Raw genomic sequence first — 22,605 nt, 5'->3', positions numbered from 1 at the left:
TGGCTAGTGTGAGCTCATCCTGATTCCAGTCATAGCCGTGTTATAAATTAGGTCACAGCAGAGGAACCAGGTCAAGGGCACATGCTACTGCAGAAGATGATATAAACAATAAAAATACTCTATCACTTATAAAAGCTAACTCTGCTTCTTAAAATGTCATATGTTTTGCTTTATTTAAAGACCCTGGGCTTGCTATTGTGTTACTGTTTTCTATGTATGCATGCTATTTTTATGCAGGAATACATTTTAATACAGGAGTAAAAATATATAGCAAAACTGCTTATTGAGAACACATTTTCAACTGGTAGCCAGCCTAATGAGCGTCAATAATGCAGATGCCCGTGGTTTGGCTTACAATTAGGCCATGATCTGAATTGAGTCTACACATGCACAAGACGCTTATTGTAAAATTAGTTTAATTTTAATTCTTTATAAGCTACTCTTGATAGTAGTTGAAGGGCAGGGTAAATAAAATAAAACATGTACACATTTACCACTTGCAATATAATGCACCAAGCGGGTGGTTATACAGATGATAGACAAGACATGATTAAACACATAAAAACAAGTACCTAGTTCTTAATTCTTCCCACATACTTCCTGCACACTGCTTTGTCATTTACCTTATTCTCTCCTGTGTGTCCTGCCTAGACTTTAAAGCTTTTTACCAGAGACAGGCACACTTCTATGCTGTACCATCCATAGGACATTCAGCAAATGCCAAGTGTTGAATTTTCTGAGGTGCTTCCATTTATAGATACTATAGCTACCCCCCAGGTTGTAAAGATTATTTGTATAATCATGTCTTCTTAACTGGAGCCAATGCTTAACCTTTGAACCTGATTTTGATGCCAGAATCCAGCCCAGGAACATTCTAAGTAACAATAAAGGAATGCGTCTGCTCTTGCCTTCCTACTACCATGGCAAAATTTGATGTAACTGTTCTAAACAGAGCTGGACCAGTCAAGGTGAGGCTGCTGCTTCAGGTGGCAGAAGCCCCCCTAGGTGGCATGCCCACAAGTACCCCATCTTCCCTGTTGCTTCTATGCAATCAACACTGAAAGGAGCATGATCTTGCCCCAACTCAGTGCCAATGGTGGCGCAGCTTTTCTGCCAAAGGCAGATGTGGCAAGGCGCATGGCTGCAGCAGGAGCAAGTAGGTGGTAGTGGTTAGAGCAGCAGCAGGGCAAAGCGATACTTCCCGTTTCACCTCAAATGGTGAAAAGGAACACACCACCCCTGGTTCTAAAGCAGGCCAAATGTTCCTTTAAACTGACAGTATGGGGTGGATTGTCTTGCAAATGGAAAGTATTCCTGGAACCCAGCCTGACTAATCTTTGCAGTGAGAGATCTGGTTGCAGGGCTGTGTAATGGTAATGGAAGGAACTCTGAGCAAACTCAAAGGTACTCCCATCACTGCACAGCTTTCATGATTTAAAGGAGCATCATTCAAGTTAGGTCTGTTACACATGGAAAACTGAGCCCTTGCTATACTTTGACTATCAAGGGTGACTGACGTCCAACCAACACATTCCGTCAGTGCAAGAATTTCTGCTTATGCAATGAGACGTCCCCTGTCTCTCTGCTCCCTAAATCTACTCTGGAGGGTTGAGGAAACCCCTAGAACAGATTTAGGGAGCAAAGGGGGTGGGGAGAAGTCCCATTGTACAAGTGAAAATGTTTTGGATACAACCCCAGGAGTCTTTTGGAAACTGTTTAGGAAGAGATAAAATATTTAGCTTCTGATAGGCTTGCAAGTATCTGATTTTCAGAGCTCATGTCTGTTAGCTGTAACTCACCAGGTATGACTAAGAGGTCTAAACCTGATAAAGTCAACTATTCCAAGTGCATCAGAAGCTAATTGCGAATGGTATCACGTATTTGAACCTTTTTCTATGATTGTTGATACTCTGTAACACAGGAGTGTCTTGCCCAGTGGGATGGAGCCACAGCAGCCTCTGAGCAGCAGAGTCAGTGCTGTTTGCCAGGAGAAGTGAGGTGGTAGTAAGGTTTGTGCAGACAAATTGGTTGGGCCAAACCACTGCTCCTGCTGGTGTGTTCACACAGCCCTGACTTCACCACTTCACCTCTACCCTTTCCTCTCCTGGTAAACAGCAGCAACTCTGTTGATGAGACGCTACTGCTGTGGTTAATAGATGCTCATCCATCTACTGAGCTACAGTTGAGACTATCTGCCTCCTTCTCTTAGCTGCAGAAAGTCTACCTTCTGTGAATTTAACTCTTGGGTCATCCTTACACATTTGGAATTTGCTTAACTTTACCTACTGTGTTTTACTACATTTGCTCTTTGTTGTATGGATATCACAAACTATTTTAACTCATCTGTTGTTTGGTTATTTTGTGCGGGGAAATTCTTTCTGGGATGTCCTTAGGCTTAGTGAATTCTTCCTCATCTGATAGGCATTGGGCACAAGATATGTTAGGTGGCAACACAAAATGAGGACATTTAAATGAAAGCTAAGATAAAAGGAAAATACTTACATGGTATAGACAGGTATGTACATGTTCACATGCACACTCTCACATACGCACTGGGCATTTACCTAATGATCCATGAGAAGCTGATGTCCCCAGGAATGTGTTTTCTGATTGGCTTAAGTGTCCCTGGGGCTGATGGAGGAAATGCGATGATAAGCTGACCGGTGGAGAAGGAGAGGCAGAGTGAAAGGAGGCAGAACTTCCAAGGGACCCAGGGATATTTACAGGAGCAGAACTTTGCAGCAAACTCCCACCTGGACAAAGAACACACAGAAAGGATGGGAATGTAGAAGCCATGAGTTATGAGTGGAAGCACAGCACAGGAATTTGAACAGCAGGTGTTTGCTTCACTCTCTGCACCAGTAAAGGACGGGGGAGTCCGGGGGTTTTCTCCACTTTCCATCCCTCTTTACCTTCAGAAAGAGCATTATGAGAACTGTTCCTCTGGCCGAGGAAGGTACAGTAGCAACTTTCTTGGGTATTAACTATGCAAAATAGGACATGTGGACAGTGTCAGCTGTACTCCAGCATACAAGGGGGTCATTTAAGAGTTTAAGGGACTGTCAAGAGAGACATTTAGACAGCTTTTTTCATCTGTCTCTCCACAATGACAATACACTAATTGATATTATGCATGTTTAAACTAAATTGCTTTTGCACTATCTCCACTGTTTATGAGTGCGAGAGGCTTCATTTCTCTAAAACAAAGAAGTGGCCAGCGATGGTGATAATGGGCATCTTTAAGACTCTTTTCACAGGAACAAAAAAACATGTGTCCATCATATCACATGGATTAAGCAACTACATTTCCAAGGGCTATTGTACTAGTTAGAAATATATTTCCCCATCACATTACATATCCTGCCAAAAATATTTCTGTAAGTTCAATTCCCCCCCCCCCCAATATTAGGGATGAAAGTTATGTTCTTAATATCAGTTAAACAACAGCAAATGGGTCCGTTTCTCGATATTCAAAGTCAAGGGAGAAGCCACAAATTCAATGGGGCAAATTACAACTTTCATTTTTAATACACCTGTAAAAAACTATACTCTTCAGTAAAAAGATGTCTGAGAAGATCAGATCATTAAATTTCAACACCATAATTATTTCTGCTAGATCTACAGGAAAGAGAGTGGGGAAAATCACCTCCCAAATTGAACAACAGAGGAGCTCAGAGGAATCAAACGCAGTAGCATGGAATTTGCTAATGTTGTCAGAATAATAAGAGTCTCAGGTTTCATTCTTTGAAAACTCAGTTTTTTACCCCTCATGTTTATAAAGCTTGAAAATGCACAGCAGCACCTGTTCAGAAATTAGATTCAGAAATTAGAGTACTTCTAGTATGGCCTCGGGAGGGACTCTTACATTTCATAGAACTCTCCATCCTCCTTCTAACCTAGACAGAGTTACAATAGAAGTAACCAACGTGTTATTCTAAGTCGACTCAGGAGGACTGTGATACAAGGTGCTGCCCACAAAACTAGAGCCCTCAATCAGTTTACTGATAATCTGAGGAGCACAGTCTTTGCAACCATCATTAAAAGGGCAGTTCCTTCACGGGAACCAACACTGTGTCTACGTTGCATGAAAAGCATTATTTGGACCCTATTTTGACTCCTATCTTGAACTGTGACGTCTGCACCATAAACAGCACCCACTTCCAAATTGTTTTAGCCAGAATAAGCATAGGCACCATACCAGTGCAGAATTGTCTCATGCTGAATTCTACCTCTTTGGTTTTTGTGAAAGCAGACTTGATCACTTGGGTATGTGGAAAATCATTCTGATTTGTGCTACTGCTCAAATCTGAACCAATATTGAGGGCAGGATGTGGTGAAAATAGAATTGTGTATTGATGGAAGGCCATTGCGGAGCATTCTGCAATGGTCTGCAACATACAACATCTGGCACCATGGAGGATCAGGTTTAAGCTGATGGCTATGCCATTCAGAGACAGAGTTCAGACAGCGTGAGCGGAAATAGCGAGTCACGCACCTACCAATTTGCATGTGGCTTAGTTCACAAAAAACCAACAACCTGTGTAAATGCATTATGGGATTCTTACAATAGGGGACCAAGGTTGTAAGGACTATTTTCACTTGAACAACCAGACACACACACAAAATGGACGCTGGTTTGAAATGACCACATACAAATGATGAGATACATATGCGGTAGTTTGTCAATGTGTGGCGATAATGTCTTGCCATGGTCCTGTGACAGCAGAACAGTGAAAACAATCCAATTTGTTTCTCATTATTTTAAAATGACTTCCCGCCCCCCTCCGTGAAATGTTCATGTCATAATTTCATAAACATGTTTAGTGTGTCAAATAAGCCATGTCAATTTCATAAACATAACTGGGACATCTGAAACCAGTGGAATAAATTTCCAATCTGCTAGTCAATGAGAGTCCTTTTGCTCCAAGGTCTCCCATTGGCCGCAAACCAACATATAATGTTGGGACTGGTTTTGAGAGCTTGTTAGGCTGCTTCAGCCAGCTGATGGGGCGAACCCTGCTTGGCAGAAGATCAAAGAAAGCTCTGTTGCTTTCATGTACCTATCATGATGCCACTCGTGTGGGGCACCGAGCTGCTGTCAAATGTCTTCTCCAGGGCAGCCACTCCGAATTCGTTCAGGTCCAGGTCATCCAAGGCAGACTCTGCCAGACAGAGGCACCAATTATATAATACAAAAAGGACCAACAACTTCAAGGGATAGGGAAGCCCAAAGAGCCTACATGCAGAGATGACACTGCTCTGGACAGGAGGATCTATAGGGCCCTGCTCCCCACTGTACAATACTGCCATTAGTCAACAGTTGTCTAAACAAGGCAGCTTTTCACATCACTTTCTATTGTTTTTGAGCCCTAAAAGCTTTCAGCATCAGGTTCTTTCCCACAGATTGACACCAGAAATAAACAGCAATGCAAAACAGATCATCCAGTGACACCTGCTGTACAGCTTGACTTTGGGAAGAAATACATCCAAGGACAGCTTGAATGAAGGGTGCCCATCCCAGTCACCTAGTAACCTGGGTATCCATGATGCATGGTGATTGGAATTTCCCTCTTTTAGGAATTCCACAGTGGAGCAGTGACTTGGGTTGCAATTCAGTGGAGGAGGAGATGGGCAGTAGGAATGAGGTGCAGGTATGGCAGTGGAAAGAAGGGAGTCGAGTGCAGCAGTCAGGTGAGGGGCATCGGGGAAAGGGGATGGATTAGCATACCCTAGGAAGCAGGCTATAGCCAGCAGTGTCCCAACAATGGATCAGTGATACATAGCATGGGCATTGCCAGTTGGGATGAGATGAAGCAAGCCTCCACAGGTTCTTCCCAAGTGTCATTTCTAGCCAATTTACTATGTCCAGCAAATATGCCCCATTAACGTTGTCTCTCAAAGAATAGTATGGCATGTGTTATATTCATGTTATTCATGTTACTTCAGAAATGTGGACCATAAAATAGATCACAGTTTTCTGTATTGAAATAGTTGCTCCCCAGCCCCTTTTTCTCCAAAGCCTGTATTGTGGTTTGGCGTTTTCCCAAAAGGTTGCTTTCTGAGCCTTTCAAAAAAAAGACTGCAATTCCCCACAGGATGCCTATTGAAATGTGTAACAAGAGCCTGTATGGGGCTAAAGAAGTTGCCCTTCCTGTCCTCCACCACACTGCTGCAAACTTTTCATTTCAAAGCAGGGAATTTTCTCTTGGTTTTTTATCATTCCAGGCGGAAGTAGCTGGGGCGGGGTCACTCTGCTGCCCTTTTGGGAGCAAGGTCAGTGTTGCCTTCTGGGATGGGCAGGGTAGCAGTGAGGTTCAGGTTGGAAGGGTGCACTGGCAGAGCCAATCCGAGCCCTGATCCTGCCTCCACACTGCCCCTGCACCATCCCAGTAAGCAGCAATGGTGCTCCTCCTGGGAGGGTGGTGGCACAGCACTGTTATAGAACGTAAACCATTAGCAATCATAATAAGATATCTGGACAATGAGAGGCGAACAGGAAGCAACACTATATATCCTCCGTTTAGAAATAATAAAAAATAGTAAATAAAGTTGTGCCTGAGGAGAAAATAAAAGGGGAAATGCCTGCTCTACACAATATGTGCTATTAATCTCCTTGGGAAATCAAGAGATTAAAACACGGTGACATACCACACCCTTGTAGGGAAGTATAAACAAGGTCCTTTTAAATCTTCACCTAAGGCACAGACTGGCTATGGACTTCTGCTTGATGTGTACAGATCAGAGTTTCATCCTTGTAAAATTTATGAAAACAGAAAACAAAAAATTACACCTGTCACATGAATTAAATAGAGTCCTGGACTGGCCCAATACAGTAGCACTTTGGGCCAAATTTGTGGTCTGTAAATTTAGCAAGCATAGAGTAAGATGAAGGATAGCAAACAAGACATCAATTTCACTACACAAAAAATTCAGAGCAATCATAATATCCAATTCACCATATTGACACATTTTTATATAATTCAGAGCTGAAATTATGATGCATGGAAGACTGTGTATGTCATATTAGCCGCCTCTAAAAGAAAGATGGGATTCTGCAAAACTCCCCAGGTATCTAGATCTAAAACATGCTCCTATTTCCCAGGCTGATTATATTCCCTTTCAGAGCTGGCCCCCATGAGTATAGGCAGTATTACCTATCACAGACTCCACTGTGTCACTGGTTGGGTAGAAAGGAAGGGCATTTGCATTCATGCCAGGGACACTGCTTGTGCCTGCTGGACTTGGCGGTGTTGCTGCCAAACTAGAAGTGATACTAGAAGAGATGCTAGATGTCAGTGGGCTGCCAACAGGAAGAATCCCCAATATATCCTGAAAGAGGGAGACATATATTTAAACACTGGATAATGCATTCTCAGCATGCAATTTAAAAAGTTCATGAGCAAGTCCCTAGCTCTGGGGATGCCAACATGGTGCTTATGGGCACTTTCCCTGGTGCCCATAAAGCCCCCTCTCCCACTTACCCTTCCATCATGAGGTGGAGAGGGTGGTAACTTTTGCTGCCCCCTCCTAAAAAAAGGAAATAGTTCTGAAGGAGGAAGTTGAAAGAATGGCACCCTTTCCTGCTTTCTCTTCCAGCTCTATCTACTTTTCAAGACTCAGAGTAGAATCTGAGCCTTGAACAGCACATAACAGGCTCTCTTCCTCATTTCCCTTGGGAAAGAGAAGTCTCTCTCTCTCTCTACATATATATATAATTTATACCACAGACTTCTATATCAATATACATTCAAGGCAGCTCACAGTAGTGTTAATATACAACAAAGTGCCAAAACAAATGTATGCTGCAGTTATGAAGGACAACTTTGATTCTTTCAGAACACTTCTCATACATTATCAGAGGCATCATATAATCATAATTGTGTACAATTTTATCAGAATAAGGTTCAGTAAGCTGTACTAAACCCTTTAATTATCTCTGCATCCCAATTCATATTTAGATTTCTAATTTGGATGCTCCTCTATATACACAGCCTCAGCATTTGCACATACCTGAATATAAATTTGTTAGGAGCTATTTAAAAAAAAAATTCTTAGGAAAATACCACCACCCACCCATGCTTCATCCAGCATCCACAAGTAGGCTTGGAAGCCATGGATGAGATGGTATAAACACACAGGAATAGTCTAGGGCCAATTTGGGGTAACATACCTGTTTTGGTTGTAACAGAGGCTGTTCTTGGGTTCTGTGTTCCAAGGAATGGGATTTAATCTTTGCTTGCTGCAGTAAACAGAACAAAAAGAAAGACGAGTGGAGGGGGAGTATACAAATGTGAAATTGCTGACTTCAAGCATTTGAGAGGGCTATGGGATTCTAACAAAACTTTCTCTATTTGGCTGCTCCCAGAAAGTTCAGAGTCCATTAGACACGGAAAAAAAGAATTAGACAATAAATGGTGTGGTAGTGGGGATTCCCAGCACATATGGTACTGATAACTTGGATGTAAATCCAATTGAAATAAATGAAATAAACTTTCCAAGTTTTAAACATGCATATGATTGCCCTGTAATCTTTGTACTCCACTGTGAGATTAACAATGAAAAGAAAGTGTGGAATGTTTTCTTAGTCTATGCCTAGTAAGGAAAAAAATGGGCATTTAAGGAAAAGTTGGTAAGAAAAATCCTACTCCATAAATACTCCAGAATAAATGTCCCAGTTATGCTGGTCTGTGACTGTAATAAAGTTTGTTGCTGCTGTTAAATTCCCAGTGGCTTCTCTGCAAGCATGAGTTTATTTCTTCATGAAAATATTCAGATATGTCCATTTTAAGTATCATTGCAGTTATATACTAAATGCCTTTTTTCAGGGATTCAGGTAGTTGGTCTGACGCAGTCAAAATAAATAAAAAAATAGTCCAGTAGCACCTTAGAGACCAACTAAGTTTGTTCTGGGTATAAGCTTTCGTGTGCATGTACACTTCTTCAGATATTTTTTCAGGAAGAAAAATAATCCCTTTAGGCTAAAAATATACCGTGATAAGTGCAATAACACAGATAGCAAGGATTTTCTTTATGCTAAGGAACTCTTACTCGGGTCCTTGCCTGGGAAAAAATGTTTCGAGAAATGTGTCTCTAGACTAGCCCAATAGAAAGTTCCAGGTGGCTGATTTTGTGGTATGTAAAAAATCTGTAAGTTTGCTTCAGATTCTTTCTTTGGATTACTTGATTATGTATCACAATACCAGGAGGCCTTGTGCCATGCTTGTCTAGCGCCAATTTCGTAGCTTAGGGAAGTACCAAGATGTTTCACCAACATATTGCAGTGGTTTGGGCAGTTGGCTTCGAAGCCAATATGAAACCCTTAGGTCCCCTTTCCCTGTATTCCCCACCTACCTGGCATTTGAAATTCTTTAGGTATTCTGCTCCAACCAAGTCTTCCCGCTCAAATCCTGGTGCCTTCTTGTAGCTGCTGGCTGCAGTTACTGAATCTGTGGGGAAGCCAATGCTTTCCAAACTATGGGGTTTTCCAATGGCACCAGGAGGAGACCCACATATATTAGATGGGCTTCCAAGACTGCTATTCCTACAGAGAATCTAATGGAAGAAGGAAGAAAAAACAGCACAGGTCACAACATGAGAGGAACTCATATAGTGTGCAGTTACAGATTCCTAGGATTGTAACATTCTGTCTTGCACTACTGCAGATGGCCTTCGATGGAAAAACCTCCAGATAACTAAGTTGTTAGATTCAGCTAGGTCAACTGGGAACATAAATCACAAGTTTTCATGCTTTAGCATCTCAGAAATGCACAACCGTATCTTGATCCCAGAGACAATCTCATATTCTTCTCATTCAGTTCACAAGTTCTTCATGCTCTCTCAAGTGACGTTTAGAAACCAGCACAGCCAACATAATCCCATAGCAGAATACAGTGGTGCCCCGCAAGACAAACGCCTCGCAAGACGAAAAACCCGCTAGACGAAAGGGTTTTCCGTTTTGGAGGCGCTTCGCAAAACGAATTCCCCTATGGGGTTGCTTCGCAAGACGGAAAAAATCTTGCATCCCCCCGCGGTTTTTTCTCGTTTTCGCCCTTTTCTTAAGCCGCTAAGCCGCTTATCAGCTGTTCCGCTGATAAGCTGCTTAACAGCTGATCGCTGGAAGCCGCTTGACAGCTGTAGCGCTAATCCGCTAAGCTGTCAATGGGCTTGCTTTGCAAGACGAAAAAACCGCTATACGAAGAGCCTCACGGAACGGATTAATTTCGTCTTGCGAGGCACCACTGTACATATTTCTAGTGCAAAACCTTGTTGCTTCTTCAGAATCTTACAATTATATGCTTCAAGTTTAAAAGAAAAAAGTATTAAAAATGTGACGTCAGTCTGTGCTTTAGAAAACAGAGGTGGTTGGGAAGTGGTTTATAGTGATCATAGTGCTGAATATTTTCACTCAGCACACCTTCTTACTCTTATTCCCATAACCCAAATTCTTTGTATCAGTTTTCCTACATATTTACAGCCCCATATGAACCACGTGTTCCATTCTTCCTTGACCTAAATTGATAAATATTTTTAATTAACTTAATATTTTCATTTATTAAAATATTTACACCCTACCTTTCTGTAGAAAAATGCTTAAGGCAGCTTACAAGTACAGAATTGAAAGCAACTAAAAACTTTTTTTTAAAATGTTTGATTGCATCACTATTATTGGGGACTTCCCATCCTTCCCTGTCATAAATAACTATTGGACCCATCACAGCAATGAGAAAAATGAGAGTTCTTTAGTATTTATGCACAACTGGGAGAGAGAACTTCCAAATTATCAGAAGCCACTTGGCTTTGTTTTTTACATATGCAGTCATTCAAGGTTGCTTTGCTAAAGAACAATGGACAAAAGAAAAGGAGAGTATCTTCAGGACAAAATGTTTAATGGCTGAGTGCTTTGTCAGGAATTCTGTACTTAAGAGTTTCTAGGAGATGTTTATGTGGATATTCATAACCATAAGGACTAGAAACTTTTAGGGAATCTAATTTATGTGCCCAAGGGCACATAATGGAAGGACATTGGAAGAGCCTGCTGGATCAGGTCAATGGTCCATTTGGCACAACATCCTGCTCTCACAGTGGACAACCAGATGCCCGTGGGAAGCCTGCAAGCAAGATATGAGCACAACAGTACTCTGCCTATCTGCAATTCCCAGCAACTGGTATCCGGAGGCATACTGCCTCCCAACAGTGGAGGTATAACACGCCACGTTGGCTGGGAGCTACTGATCTGCAAACATACAGGACTGTGGCAAACATAGCAACTGTTTCGAAATGTAAAACAGATGAGGTTTGAATTAAGGAAGAGGGGACTGACTGTTGGGAGCCTCTTACAATAACAATTTTCATTCAACCAGCACAGGTTGTGTAATGCTCTCTCTCCCCAGTTAGAGTGGATACTTACTGTAGTAGAAGTGGGGCTGGTTGGCAGAGTTCCTGGTTTATTCCATACCTACAGTCAAAGACAAAGACATAACACAGAATATGTGGGATGAGCAATTTATTTAGCTTTAATCAGTCATACGTAATAGGCATAATTAAAACATCATTCACTCGGCTTGCAGCCTACATACACAGCTGAGCAGGCTGAAGTAACAACAGGCAAAGGGTGCTTCAGTATGACAAAAGCAGGTGGACTTGGAAGGAGACATTACAATTTGCTCGCCAGAAGGTGAGAGTGTGAGCTTGCCACTAGACAGCAGGATGTCTACTTCTAAACAGTGACTTGATATGATTCACTAGAAATATGCAAGACTCTCCCAAGGGATAACTACAGCTTAATTTTAGCTTAAAATGAAAACAGAGGGCAACTACCCCAGGTTAAATTCTTCAAACATATCATAGTACACAAGCTCCAAGGCTGTATTCCCAAACATTTAGTTAGGAGCAGCTGCCACTATTCACAAGGTAAGCAATTCAGATGAGACCTATACAAGAGAGCTCAGCACCCACAACAAGAGATTGAACTTTCCCTTTTATGCTTGGAGCACTTTATTCAAGAGGAGAAAAGCAAAACCATGCAAACATTTTAATGATTTGAATAGGTGTTCTAGAAGCAGTCGTTTTCAGATGAAGAAAGAGTACTTCCCAAATGGGACAAATTCTAAGCAGGGAGCATTACAACAGTATTAAATTTCACAGAAAAGCCTTGGGCTGCTCCATATGGCAGCTTGAAAATGACTTCCAAGTAAATTTAAAGCAGCTCAGCTTGTCTAATCCAGTTTGAAAGTGGCCGTTGTGATTTAAACCCATGCCACTATGTTCCTTCAAAATCTCAGCTCACAGATGGAAACCTGTTTTGCATCCCAGTGCTCTGCCAACCCCCCACAAATTCAAAGTAAATTTTATGGGGGAAATATAGGCACCATTTCCTTAACGCAATGTAATTGAGTCCGAGGGGGCAGCTTCTTCTTCTAGAAGGCATTCATATTTAGAGAAGTCTGCAGTAAAAACCTACAAAGTGAATAACTTTCAAAATTTCTACGTACATTGCTAAGGTCTGGGGCTTGTGGACTAGAAGGGCTAACGGGAACAGAATCGCCTGCTGCCGAGGGCATATACATTACAGGGCCTGTTTGTGTAGGACTGGAAACAGAGGATGTTGATTGTAACTCTTCACTAAGTGGAGGTTCTGTAAGAAATGCAAAACAAAAACATGACACAATGTATGCAGAAAAATGAAAATGGATCTTGTGGCTCTCCTAAGTGCAGAGGTTCCATAGATCCGTATCTATTTGCAGCAATCCTCATACCAGCACAGAAAGTTTTCATAAGACAAAGTTGATAAATGTTTGGTTTGTTGCCTTGAGTGTCTTAGCTTTTCCTAAAATTATAAATTACACTCTTAAAGCAATGACAGATGTAACTATTCATTCAAAAGACCTACTGAATCAGGGTTTCCATCTCTAATGTTCAATGATAGCTAAGAATACCTTGACGGTGATGACTGACACTCCAATTCTAAGCATATTTACTAGGTAAGCAAGCTTACAATTTCAATGTTTTCTTTTGTATGCTTGCTTAGAATCATAGCCTGAAGAACGTAAGACTATAACAACAACCCTCTTGGATCAGACCAACTGTCTACACAGTCCAGCATTCTATTTCCAACTATGTCCAACCATATACTTCTGGAAAGCCCAGGTGTGAGGCATGGCTGTAGCCAGGGAGCCGGGGGGGGGGGCAGCTGTCCCACCCAAAGTAAGTAAGTAAATAAATAAAAACAATTGTGTTGCAGATAACTTGGTTCTGCCCCCCCCCCCCGCAACATAAAGTCTGCCTCCCTGAAATAAATCCTGGCTACGCCCATGATGTGATGCCTAAAGGCAATAGCCCTTTCCCAGTTGTTATCCCTCTGTTTTGGAATGGAGACAGAAAGACCTTAGTATACTGATTTGATTTCAGAACACTAGAATTGATTTTTTTTTACGTACGGAAAGATCGCATGTTCCCAATAGAGCAAACTAGACAATTCATATGGCAGAATATGTTATGTATGGAGAAACAAGAGCTGTTAACTGTTGTTGTGAATCTGCATGGCAAGCCCACCCTGAAATGTCTGGGGCACCTGGAAGGGAAAGAATATGAAGTAGATCCAGTCTTCAGCTCAGCAGACAAGATCTGGGTGGGGTTAGGGTTAGGGTTGAATGGAGAGGACTTTCACCGATTCAGACTGGATTTGTGGAGGTGGCTTCACCTTCATTCCTGATTTGCAGAGGGTGGGTAGTTCAAAAACCATTTCAGCTTTCTTCTTACATATTTCAGGTTAGGGCAAGACACTGCTTATTTCACTTTTAATGCCAGTGTTGAGCTGCAGCAGGGGTGGTGAATCTGTGCCCCACTAGACGTGGTTGAATAACAACTCCCATCATTCACAACCACTGACCAGGCTGGGAGTTGAAGTCCAACAGCACCTGGGGAGTCACAGATCCCCCCATCCATACTCACCAGTGCCTTGCTGAAGAGGAAAATCCTATCACTGCTCCTCCCTCTATGAAATATGTCTTGATCAAGTGTCCAAAAATTCTTGCCCATCATTTCTAAGACTCCAACCAAGTGATCTGTGCCACATTGATCTGGTTTCTTAAAAAGAAATCTCAAAAGCAGAAAACTCCTTCATGAAAGGATCAGGTCAAATACTACAACAGATGAGTTCTTTCCTTTGCTCCGCAGAAAGAAATTGTGTGTTCACAGCCTCAGGCAGGCAAATTACAAACCAGCAGCCCAAAATGCCCACAGCAAAACTTAAAACTGTACAATACCTTGAGTGGCCACTGGGTGTCACTTAATTTTGAGGAAATGCAATTAGAGCGCACACCATCTGGTGGCTAAAGCGTCTTTTCCAAAGTAAAAGATACAACACACAAAATAAAATTCTTTCCCATGACTTGCTGAGGGGAGGGGGGTTAATTTGTTTTGAATTTTGCTTGATCCAGCAAATGAAGTCCCACTTTGAACCCAGGATGACACTTCTCTCACAGCTTACACTTTATTGCTAGATAAAGATAAGACCACCTACGTTCTACATGTGCAAAGGCACAGAAGGGTCCTCGGGGGCAGCTGCCAGACTGTTGCATGTCATTACATTTTGTTGATTTGTAGATCTGGGGGGGAAAGCACAAAATGTGATGCAAGTGAGCACCCATAGTTATCTATAATGATTTCTTTTTTAAAAAAAATAGAACTATAGCAAGAAATGCAACTGAGTTTGATGTGCCTCAGTTATGCTTTACATAGAACTCTGATCCTAAATTATATTTGACATTCACAGAATTACTTTTAGCATTATTACCATTGATAATTAATACAGTTGATTAGAACTTCATCACAATATTTTGCCCGTCTACTCAAAAGTTTGGGTGGATTTACTCCCATATAAGTGTGTATAGGACTGCAGCTTTAATGACTCTTGGAACTTACTGAAGGATGGTCCTGTGCATACACTGGCTCTATCTAAGGATCCAGAACTGGACCACATGAAAACATTTGCGCAAAAGAAGTGTATAGTATCCATTCAGGAGAAGTGTTTCCATGTGTATATGGATCCATGGGAATCACTCCCAAAGCCCCTACCACCCAATGCTGCCAGAACAGCAGTCTCTGGGGAAAGAGGAAAGGAACCATAGTTGAACTACTTCAACTATGTTTAACTAGAATTTGAAAGGATCCTGCTGATAGACAGGGCAGCCATGTCCCAACAGTAACATCAAATGTTGTTAGAAAACACATGGTCTTCTTATGATAAGGGTTGTGTACACTAAGACTAACTCTGCTGTCCTTGTATGCACAGGTGTCAGTTCCCAAATTCATCACACCTTCTGTTCCAACTTTGAAAGCCTTCATGACATTTAGTTCCCCATCACTGTTCTGACTTTGCTTATAAGACAGTAAAAATTCTTTTTTCGCATTTTGGATGAATTATGTCTCAAATTCAGAAAAACGAGACAAGGAGTCAGCCTAACCCTTCAGGGTACTACTTAGATCTCATGCACCTCCCTCAGCCTCTTGTGTCTTCTAGGCTTCCACTCCATATTTTCTCACTCTCCTACATCCAACCATCAAGCCCCATTTGGCCCCTCACCTTGGTTCCTGCAGCCCCTGCCAGCTGTACTCTCAATGTCCAAGGAAACATTCTTCCCAGCATGTCTAGATGGCAATAGGAGCACTTATGGGTGAAGAATCCAAGATCTCAAGCAATTTCAGCTCCTCAGGACCCCTTGGATTCTTTCTCTTCCAGTGTTCTTATTGTACTTTTTATTAGAAGTGTTACTGTTTATCAGCACATATAAACCCTGGAGCCCCTCCATTTATCTAGCCAGGCAGCCAACAGGAAGGGTTGCTCACTGTACCTCTGGATGAAATTGTTGTTCTGTGCGGGTGTGACAGTACTGGCATGCATCTCCATTGTCACACTTACTGGGATCTCCCCACTCATCTCCATGTTTCACACTGGGGCATGGGGATGACCTGCATAAAGAAGGCAGCAATGGTATAGAATAAGTAACCCAATTCCAACTCGGTACCATCAAATAAACTTATCTCATTGTCCCAAACAGGGATGCCCAGTCTATTGCTTCCAGATATCCCTGCCACTTACTTCTGCACATTGAATACCTTAGCTACCTGCAATGTAGCTTTTCCCAAGGCAGTGAAAGGTTTTACTTCATTATGCAGAGCTAAATACATATGATTTCAAGTCACATTGAATTAGGACAGAAGCTGGTGGGTTTTAAGACTGTCGTCTTCTTCGGCCCCCACAGAAGAGGAAAGCACACAACAGCAGGAGACAAGGTAACAAACTGAGTAACGCTTGAAATACAGTTTGAACATGAAGTGTGGGAGTTTAATGGAAACCTGTGATCTCAGAGAGATACCTTTTCACATGGCCTTTCTATCTGAAGTATTAAGTCTCAATGTGTAACACAATTTTCACAAGGAAGGACTTTAAAACTAGAGATTCCCACTCTGAAAACTGTGCTAGCACTATGTTGCTATAAAGCAAATTCTATGTTGCTATAAAGCAAAAGATACAGAGTCTAATAGACATGATATATAAGGAAAAAGGAAGGAAGAGAACAGCAATAGAATTCCGGCACCAGTTTTTGAAGTTATATCGTCTCAACAAGTACTACCTTTAAGCACTACTACTAATATTATTAACAACAACAACAGTAACTTGCTCCAAAGTGCTGAATGGCATATTAATACAACAAAAAATGAAGTATGATAAAAGGCGATAAATTAATCAAACAAAACGATGTAAGGCAAGAAAATCACAACAGAGAAAAATAAAAGAGCAAAACTTTCTAAGCTAGAAGATTAAAAAGTGTTCTCATCACCCATATTATATATTATATTATATTGCTTATAACCCACATTTTTAGTATCTAGATGCTTGAACAGTGAGAAATAGCAAAATAGCTTACCCCAGCTACAAAAATTAAGGGTGCTCTCACCACCACCCATTCTGAACACTCAGAGGTTGCATAAAAACAAGTAACCAGTGTTAAGAAACTGCCCCAAATCATTTTTTAAAATATAAAAATTAGGATCACTTTCAGTATTAACAGTTGCCAGAAGTATACACACAACCCAGCAGCCCTTATTCCTCTCAAAAACAATATCTGAACTAATCCTTAGAGTATAACTGTGAAGAAAATGTATTGCTTTCAACTGGACTAATGCAGGGGTGGAGAACCTTTTCCAGTCTTTTCCAGCTGCATTTCCTCCTGGGCAACTTTCTGAGGTTTCCATGCTAGTTGTGTAGGCAGAAGCAAAAAGCGGGTAGTTCAATGGATGTGACTTACCTTTGTGCAGTAGGCTATATTCCAGCCATGCAAAAGTCAGAGATGGCTATACACCTACATGCATTTCTCAATCTATGCAAGTAGGAGGCATTATTACAGCTCTAGGACACATTCCAGCAAGGCAAAAGCACTCGAGGAAGGTGCAAAGCAGGGCCATTGAGGGGTGCCTGAGATAGGGTAACAGGGAGAGTCCTGAGGGTTGGGACAGAGAGGCCTGGAGGGTCACATTTGGTGCTTGCACCTGCAGTTCTCACCCCTGGACTTGAGAACTGCAACCTAGAACACACAGTAGTATTTGATTGGGACCCACTTGTAATAAACAGAACCATTTGTTTTACTACAATCCATGTCTTAACAAAGGAAGTAATCACATAAATGGGTTCAATAGGTTTGAAGAAAACTCAAAACTACTGGTCCCTTCCAAAACACCAGATCTTGAGGCACTGTACCTGTATTTGTGTTTCCTGGGGCTCCTTCTTCTATCTTTGCTATTATGGTAGTAAGGGCAGGCATAACCCTGGCGACAGAGACGTGGGGGCTTCTTACATTGTTCTGTTTTGTAGTTTCCCAAAACATATGTTGTGTCTGTGAAGACAGGTGTGGCTGGTTAATTGACGGTGACAAGCATATTGCTTCCTACATGAAGAACCTTGTGATAGGAGGAGCGGGCAGTCCAAGAACAATGGACAGCCCTATGTAAGACCCTAAGGAACTCACCTTGCCACCTTGGCTCTTCACTGAGTATTTTCTCTATCATAGCATGGCTAGCGGCAACTGCAGACTGACCCTCTATGCCACCCTCTGATGTAGTCTGACCATTCTGCAAAGCTTCCATGGCCTGAAGCTCCCTTAGGGAACAGAGTTAAATGAACAATAGGCAGGCAGAGAAGATTCAGAGAAAGAGATGTGTGTCTACCAGATAGGAGTTGCCACAATGCAGGAATTCCCATACATTTATTCTTTATTTCTTTTTTTGCTAAGCCCACTTTTAGAGATTCAGGATTTGTATGAGCACTCTGTCCTCCTGCTATTTTGGAGAAAACTCCTACAAGACATATTGCACCCCATTTTCCACTGTTGTTCTATTAATCCCCTATACAACACACACACTTATTTGCACGCAGGGGCATGGTGCTTCATGAAGAAGGTAAAATAAGATCCTGGTTGAATCTCAACTGGTGTGCCTCCAGCAAGTTAATATAGCATAATTCATCCTCCCCACCTCCCAAAACAAAACTCAAGTAAACTCCTAGCATGTTTCACATATTCCCTTTCGATAGCCATAACATAAATAGAACAAATACAATGTCTATTTCCTAAACTTAAGTATTTTCATCTTACAGAACTATTGGAAAGAATACCTTAGGTCTAATGTTAACATCTCTTCAAACATGCTCTCCCATATACTTAATGAAATGATATTTACCTCTAAGGGCTGAAAGAGACACTTGGTTGCAGACTCAGGGCTGGGAACCCCAGTCAGTAACACACAACTACACATCAGCTGGGGGAGGGTGTGATCTGCAGGGAAGAAGCAGCAGGCAGGGGAAGGGTAATTAATCCTTCCCCTGCTGCCACTTTCCCACTGCAACTCCCTCTCTAGTCATGGGACTCAGATATGCATCTGCTGCATTGTGGGACAAAACAGATAAGGTGGTTGTAGACTATGGTGAAATGTGGATAGAAAAAAAAGGGTTTTTTCTCAGAGCATATTCCCATACCATAAGCATCTTCCCTGCAAATCATGTCCTCTCCCTCTGTTTCACAGATGTATGGGGGTGACCAGAATTCCTAGACCAGTGTTTGCTGCCAATGTCCAGTTTCACCCAATCTTACAAACACTTAGGCTGCTTGTGTCTATAAAAATCTTGTTCTAAGAAATTAAAGTCATACCATCCCTTTCTTTAAACTGATAGGTGATTTTTGACAGTCATCTGGTGGTGGAGATATGCCGGGGGGGGGTATAGTTGGAGGGGGCAGATTTAACCTCTTCCTAGCCACCTTGCTATCTTATGTCTAGTGAGTGCAATGGTTGAGGCTTAGTAATAGTCTGGCTTATATTAAACCCATTCATAATAATGGGGCTCCTGGCACCAAGATACTTGCCCAAGTCACCTTGTGATGCATAAAAAGTCACAGGAAACGGCCTTAAAGGATTGTATATAACACATTATTTTGTGCGGGGTGCGGGGCAGGGGTGGAGGAAGAGAGAAAACAGAACACCATCATACTTCTGATGCTAAACACTACACATTCAGCGGCATTTTGTACTCTGATCTGTTCCATTTTGGCTTAGCAAGAATACTTCTGCAGACAAGGAACTTCATCGTCTACTAACCTGATATCATAAACTGGAGAGCGGAGGTCATGGGGCCCATGAGCGAAAGCACAGTGGAGACCGTTCTTGGTGCAGTTTCCTTTCGAGTCAGTCTCATGGATGCAGATTCCAGTTTTGTAGTAGCGCAGGTGATATCTACGTTCTGTGTCACCAGTAGTTCTATGCAGGAATGGACACCTACAGGGGAGGAGGGAAAAGAGAGCTCGTAGAAACTCAAAGGCTGAAACATGCTGCCCAACAAGAAATTCTTTTTAGTCCTCACGGTTGTCAAATCCAGCACTTTTTCCCCATTTGTATCCTTTGTAAAATAAGGATATAAAACGAGGAAACGATCCTCAGGCCGTTAATTTTAAAATAAACCTCACCAATTTCTCTAGAATTATTCCAGAGCAAAAAAACATTTGAATTACAGCCTTCAATTTTGGGGGGGATATATAGGTGTGGTGCAATCCTAATTAATTTTTTGTTCAAGTTTCTACTGCAGCGTTTCCACATTTCTTCATGGGTTCTTCTGCATGATTTTTAAAAAGCTGGTTTGCTGAATTCTCTCCTCTCTGAAAGTGCAGGCTGGAACCTCCATCTGGTCAAGTTAGATGCAGCCTTGAGTAACTTACTCATCTCCTTCTGGACAGATCCCTGTGGTCTCATCGTATTTGGTGCAGTAAATGTCAGGACTGTAGTTAAAGGTGCCATCCCGACGGCGGATCGACCGGCGGCGACGCTGGTTGACAAAGTGCCAGTGGAAGCATGTATAGGGCCTATGCTGAGTACACTTGTGCTGCACAAAGAGTGGGCACTGCTCTGTGCGGAATTCCTTCAGGTATCTGTAAAAAGAAAGAAACTGGCCTGAGCAGAGCCCACAAGGTAGATTCAGAGGTTCCATCCCATGCAGTCCTGTAGGTAACCCAGTCCCAAACTGATTAGGGATTTTAAGATTACCACCAGCACTTTAATTTGGGTTCAGAAACACATTGGGACAGTGCAGCTGGTATAATGTAGGTGTAAAGCGCTTTAACCACCCAGCCCCAACCAACATTTATTTGTTCCAGATGAAGGTTCTTAACCACTTTTAAAAGCAGCCTCATGTACATTGCAGCTGTCCATCCTTGATACTCACTTGTGCATAGATAACTGAGGCAACATCCATTCTCTCCAAGTAGAGTTTCAGCTAACAAACAAGCCCAAACTGGAAAAAGCACCCCTGGCCACAGCTGCCACCTCATCATCCCCATTTAGCATGGATTCTAGAAGTATTCACAAAATGTGAACTTGATCATTCAGATGAAGTGCAACCCCTTCTAGAATCAGTTTCAAACCTCCATACAAAAGCGTATGCTTTTCCTTCCACAGGACCTCTGTCTTATCCGAATTAAGGTTCATCTTGCTCCCCCTCAGTTGTTCAAAACAGCCTCAACGCAGGGATTCAGGAGTTTAATAGTCTCCCTGGGATGAGGATTGTGTTAGCACCAGTCTTACTTCAGGAGGGTGTTCCAAAGCTTGGATGCCACCAGCAAAAAGCCCCTCTCCTGCAGCCTGAACTCACTATGGCTTGAATCCAAAGATGCATGTGTGTGAGTAGAGGGGGCGGGTGAAGCAGAACACAAGCTTTTTGAACTTTGGTGTTTCTATAGAAATTTTAACACTCCTCTTGCTGTTATCACAGTGGCATTGGACCTGAACACACCACGCTGGTATTGGATGGATCTGCTATAACTCAAAAGGAGAGGCCACAAGGAGAAAATGGGAGTTGATGGAGAACAAGAAAGTGTGCCAATTGGACCCAATTTAAGACAGAGCTGTAGCTAGGGGGGTGGGGGTGGCTAGCCAGGTTTTTTTGCCCCAGGTGAAGCCTCCAGAGAGGCACCATCGAGGCTCCCAACCTGTGCGTGTACACGCGCAAATGCGCATGGGGTGCCAAACTGGGTCTTTGACCCAGGCGAAATAAAGTTTAGTTTCGCCCCTGCTAAATGACTGTGTGGGGAAGCAAACCCTTAAGTATAATCACCCTTGTCAGAACTCTGTTATTCCCCTGCTGCACAGCACACTTTATGTATGCCACCTTCCTGGCTATACAGTCATACCTTGGATCCCAAATGCCTTGGTACTTGGGGTTCCCAAATGCTGCAAACCCAGAAGTGAGTGTTCCAGTTTGCGAACATTCTTTGGAACCCGAACGTCCGACAGGGCTTCCGCAACCTCCGATTGGCTGCAGGAGTTTCCTGCAGCTAGTCAGAAGCCACGCTTTGGTTTCTGAATGTTTTGGAAGTCAAACGGACTTCCGGAACGGATTCCATTCAACTTCCAAAACAACTTACCATAAAAAACTGAAATATAGAAGCTGCTGATTTATCTAAGGCACTGAGATAAATGTAACCAAAGCCATTTCTTTAAAACTTGGATTACAGAAGAAAACACTAAAAATGTAGCCACCACAATCAGTTCAGTTTCATTTTCTATCCTATTGGGAAAAGGGCTGCCTGCATGTTTAGAAAACTGGTTAAATATTAAATAAGATGACAGTATTTTTAGATACAGTCCTATCCAATTGTTATGCGAGCACGTGCATACACATGTGCTTGTATAGGTAAATGTACTTGAACTCTCCTAAGAAAATACTGGGTCAGTTACAAAACAAAGGAACACACAAACAGAAACCCTCAAACCCCTTAAGCAGACATTCCTTCACTGCTGAATGAAAGCCTGAAATTATTCACATGAAAGAATTGAAAGCATCTACCGTATTTTTCGCCCTATAGGATGCACTTTTTCCCCTCCAAAAATGAAGGGGAAATGTGTGTGCGTCCTATGGGGTGAATGCAGGCTTTCACTGAAGCCTGGAGAGCGAGAGGGATCGGTGCGCACTGACCCCTCTTGCTCTCCAGGCTTCAGGAGAGCCCCAGCGCCAGCCCCACAAGGTCGGGGGACAGTGGGGAGGCGGAACGCCACCATCCCGCTGTC

General features: G+C 42.3%; 1 protein-coding gene and 1 long non-coding RNA gene across 4 annotated transcripts in view; one reads left to right on the top strand and one right to left on the bottom strand.

Annotated features, from left to right (window-relative positions):
- Positions 1-22,605, bottom strand: part of UNK (unk zinc finger) — a 52,532-nt gene that overhangs the window by 12,025 nt on the left and 17,902 nt on the right. Inside the window, exons 2-14 of one of the 3 annotated variants that reach the window (XM_081899636.1) lie at positions 20,262-20,471; positions 19,648-19,824; positions 18,027-18,157; positions 17,759-17,894; positions 15,852-15,969; positions 14,522-14,606; positions 12,492-12,634; positions 11,408-11,455; positions 9,352-9,552; positions 8,171-8,239; positions 7,155-7,329; positions 5,061-5,162; positions 2,565-2,753 (exon numbers count right to left, since the gene is read on the bottom strand). In XM_081899636.1, the coding sequence (XP_081755762.1) occupies positions 2,565-2,753; positions 5,061-5,162; positions 7,155-7,329; positions 8,171-8,239; positions 9,352-9,552; positions 11,408-11,455; positions 12,492-12,634; positions 14,522-14,606; positions 15,852-15,969; positions 17,759-17,894; positions 18,027-18,157; positions 19,648-19,824; positions 20,262-20,471 (1,784 nt within the window). Of the gene's footprint in view, positions 1-2,564; positions 2,754-5,060; positions 5,163-7,154; positions 7,330-8,170; positions 8,240-9,351; positions 9,553-11,407; positions 11,456-12,491; positions 12,635-14,521; positions 14,607-15,851; positions 15,970-17,758; positions 17,895-18,026; positions 18,158-19,647; positions 19,825-20,261; positions 20,472-22,605 lie in introns of those variants that run through there. The other 2 variants (XM_081899637.1, XM_081899638.1) reach the window with 2 other exon arrangements.
- Positions 16,197-21,615, top strand: LOC309363572. Its single transcript, XR_014165413.1, has 3 exons — positions 16,197-16,293; positions 20,998-21,218; positions 21,311-21,615. It is a non-coding gene; the product is annotated as an uncharacterized lncRNA (long non-coding RNA).

Source organism: Podarcis melisellensis (assembly GCF_964234715.1).
Source record: "Podarcis melisellensis genome assembly, chromosome: 2".
In the NCBI taxonomy this organism is placed as follows: domain Eukaryota; kingdom Metazoa; phylum Chordata; class Lepidosauria; order Squamata; family Lacertidae; genus Podarcis; species Podarcis melisellensis.
Note: the sequence above shows the minus strand (reverse complement) of the source record. Positions and strands in the feature narration are given on the sequence as shown.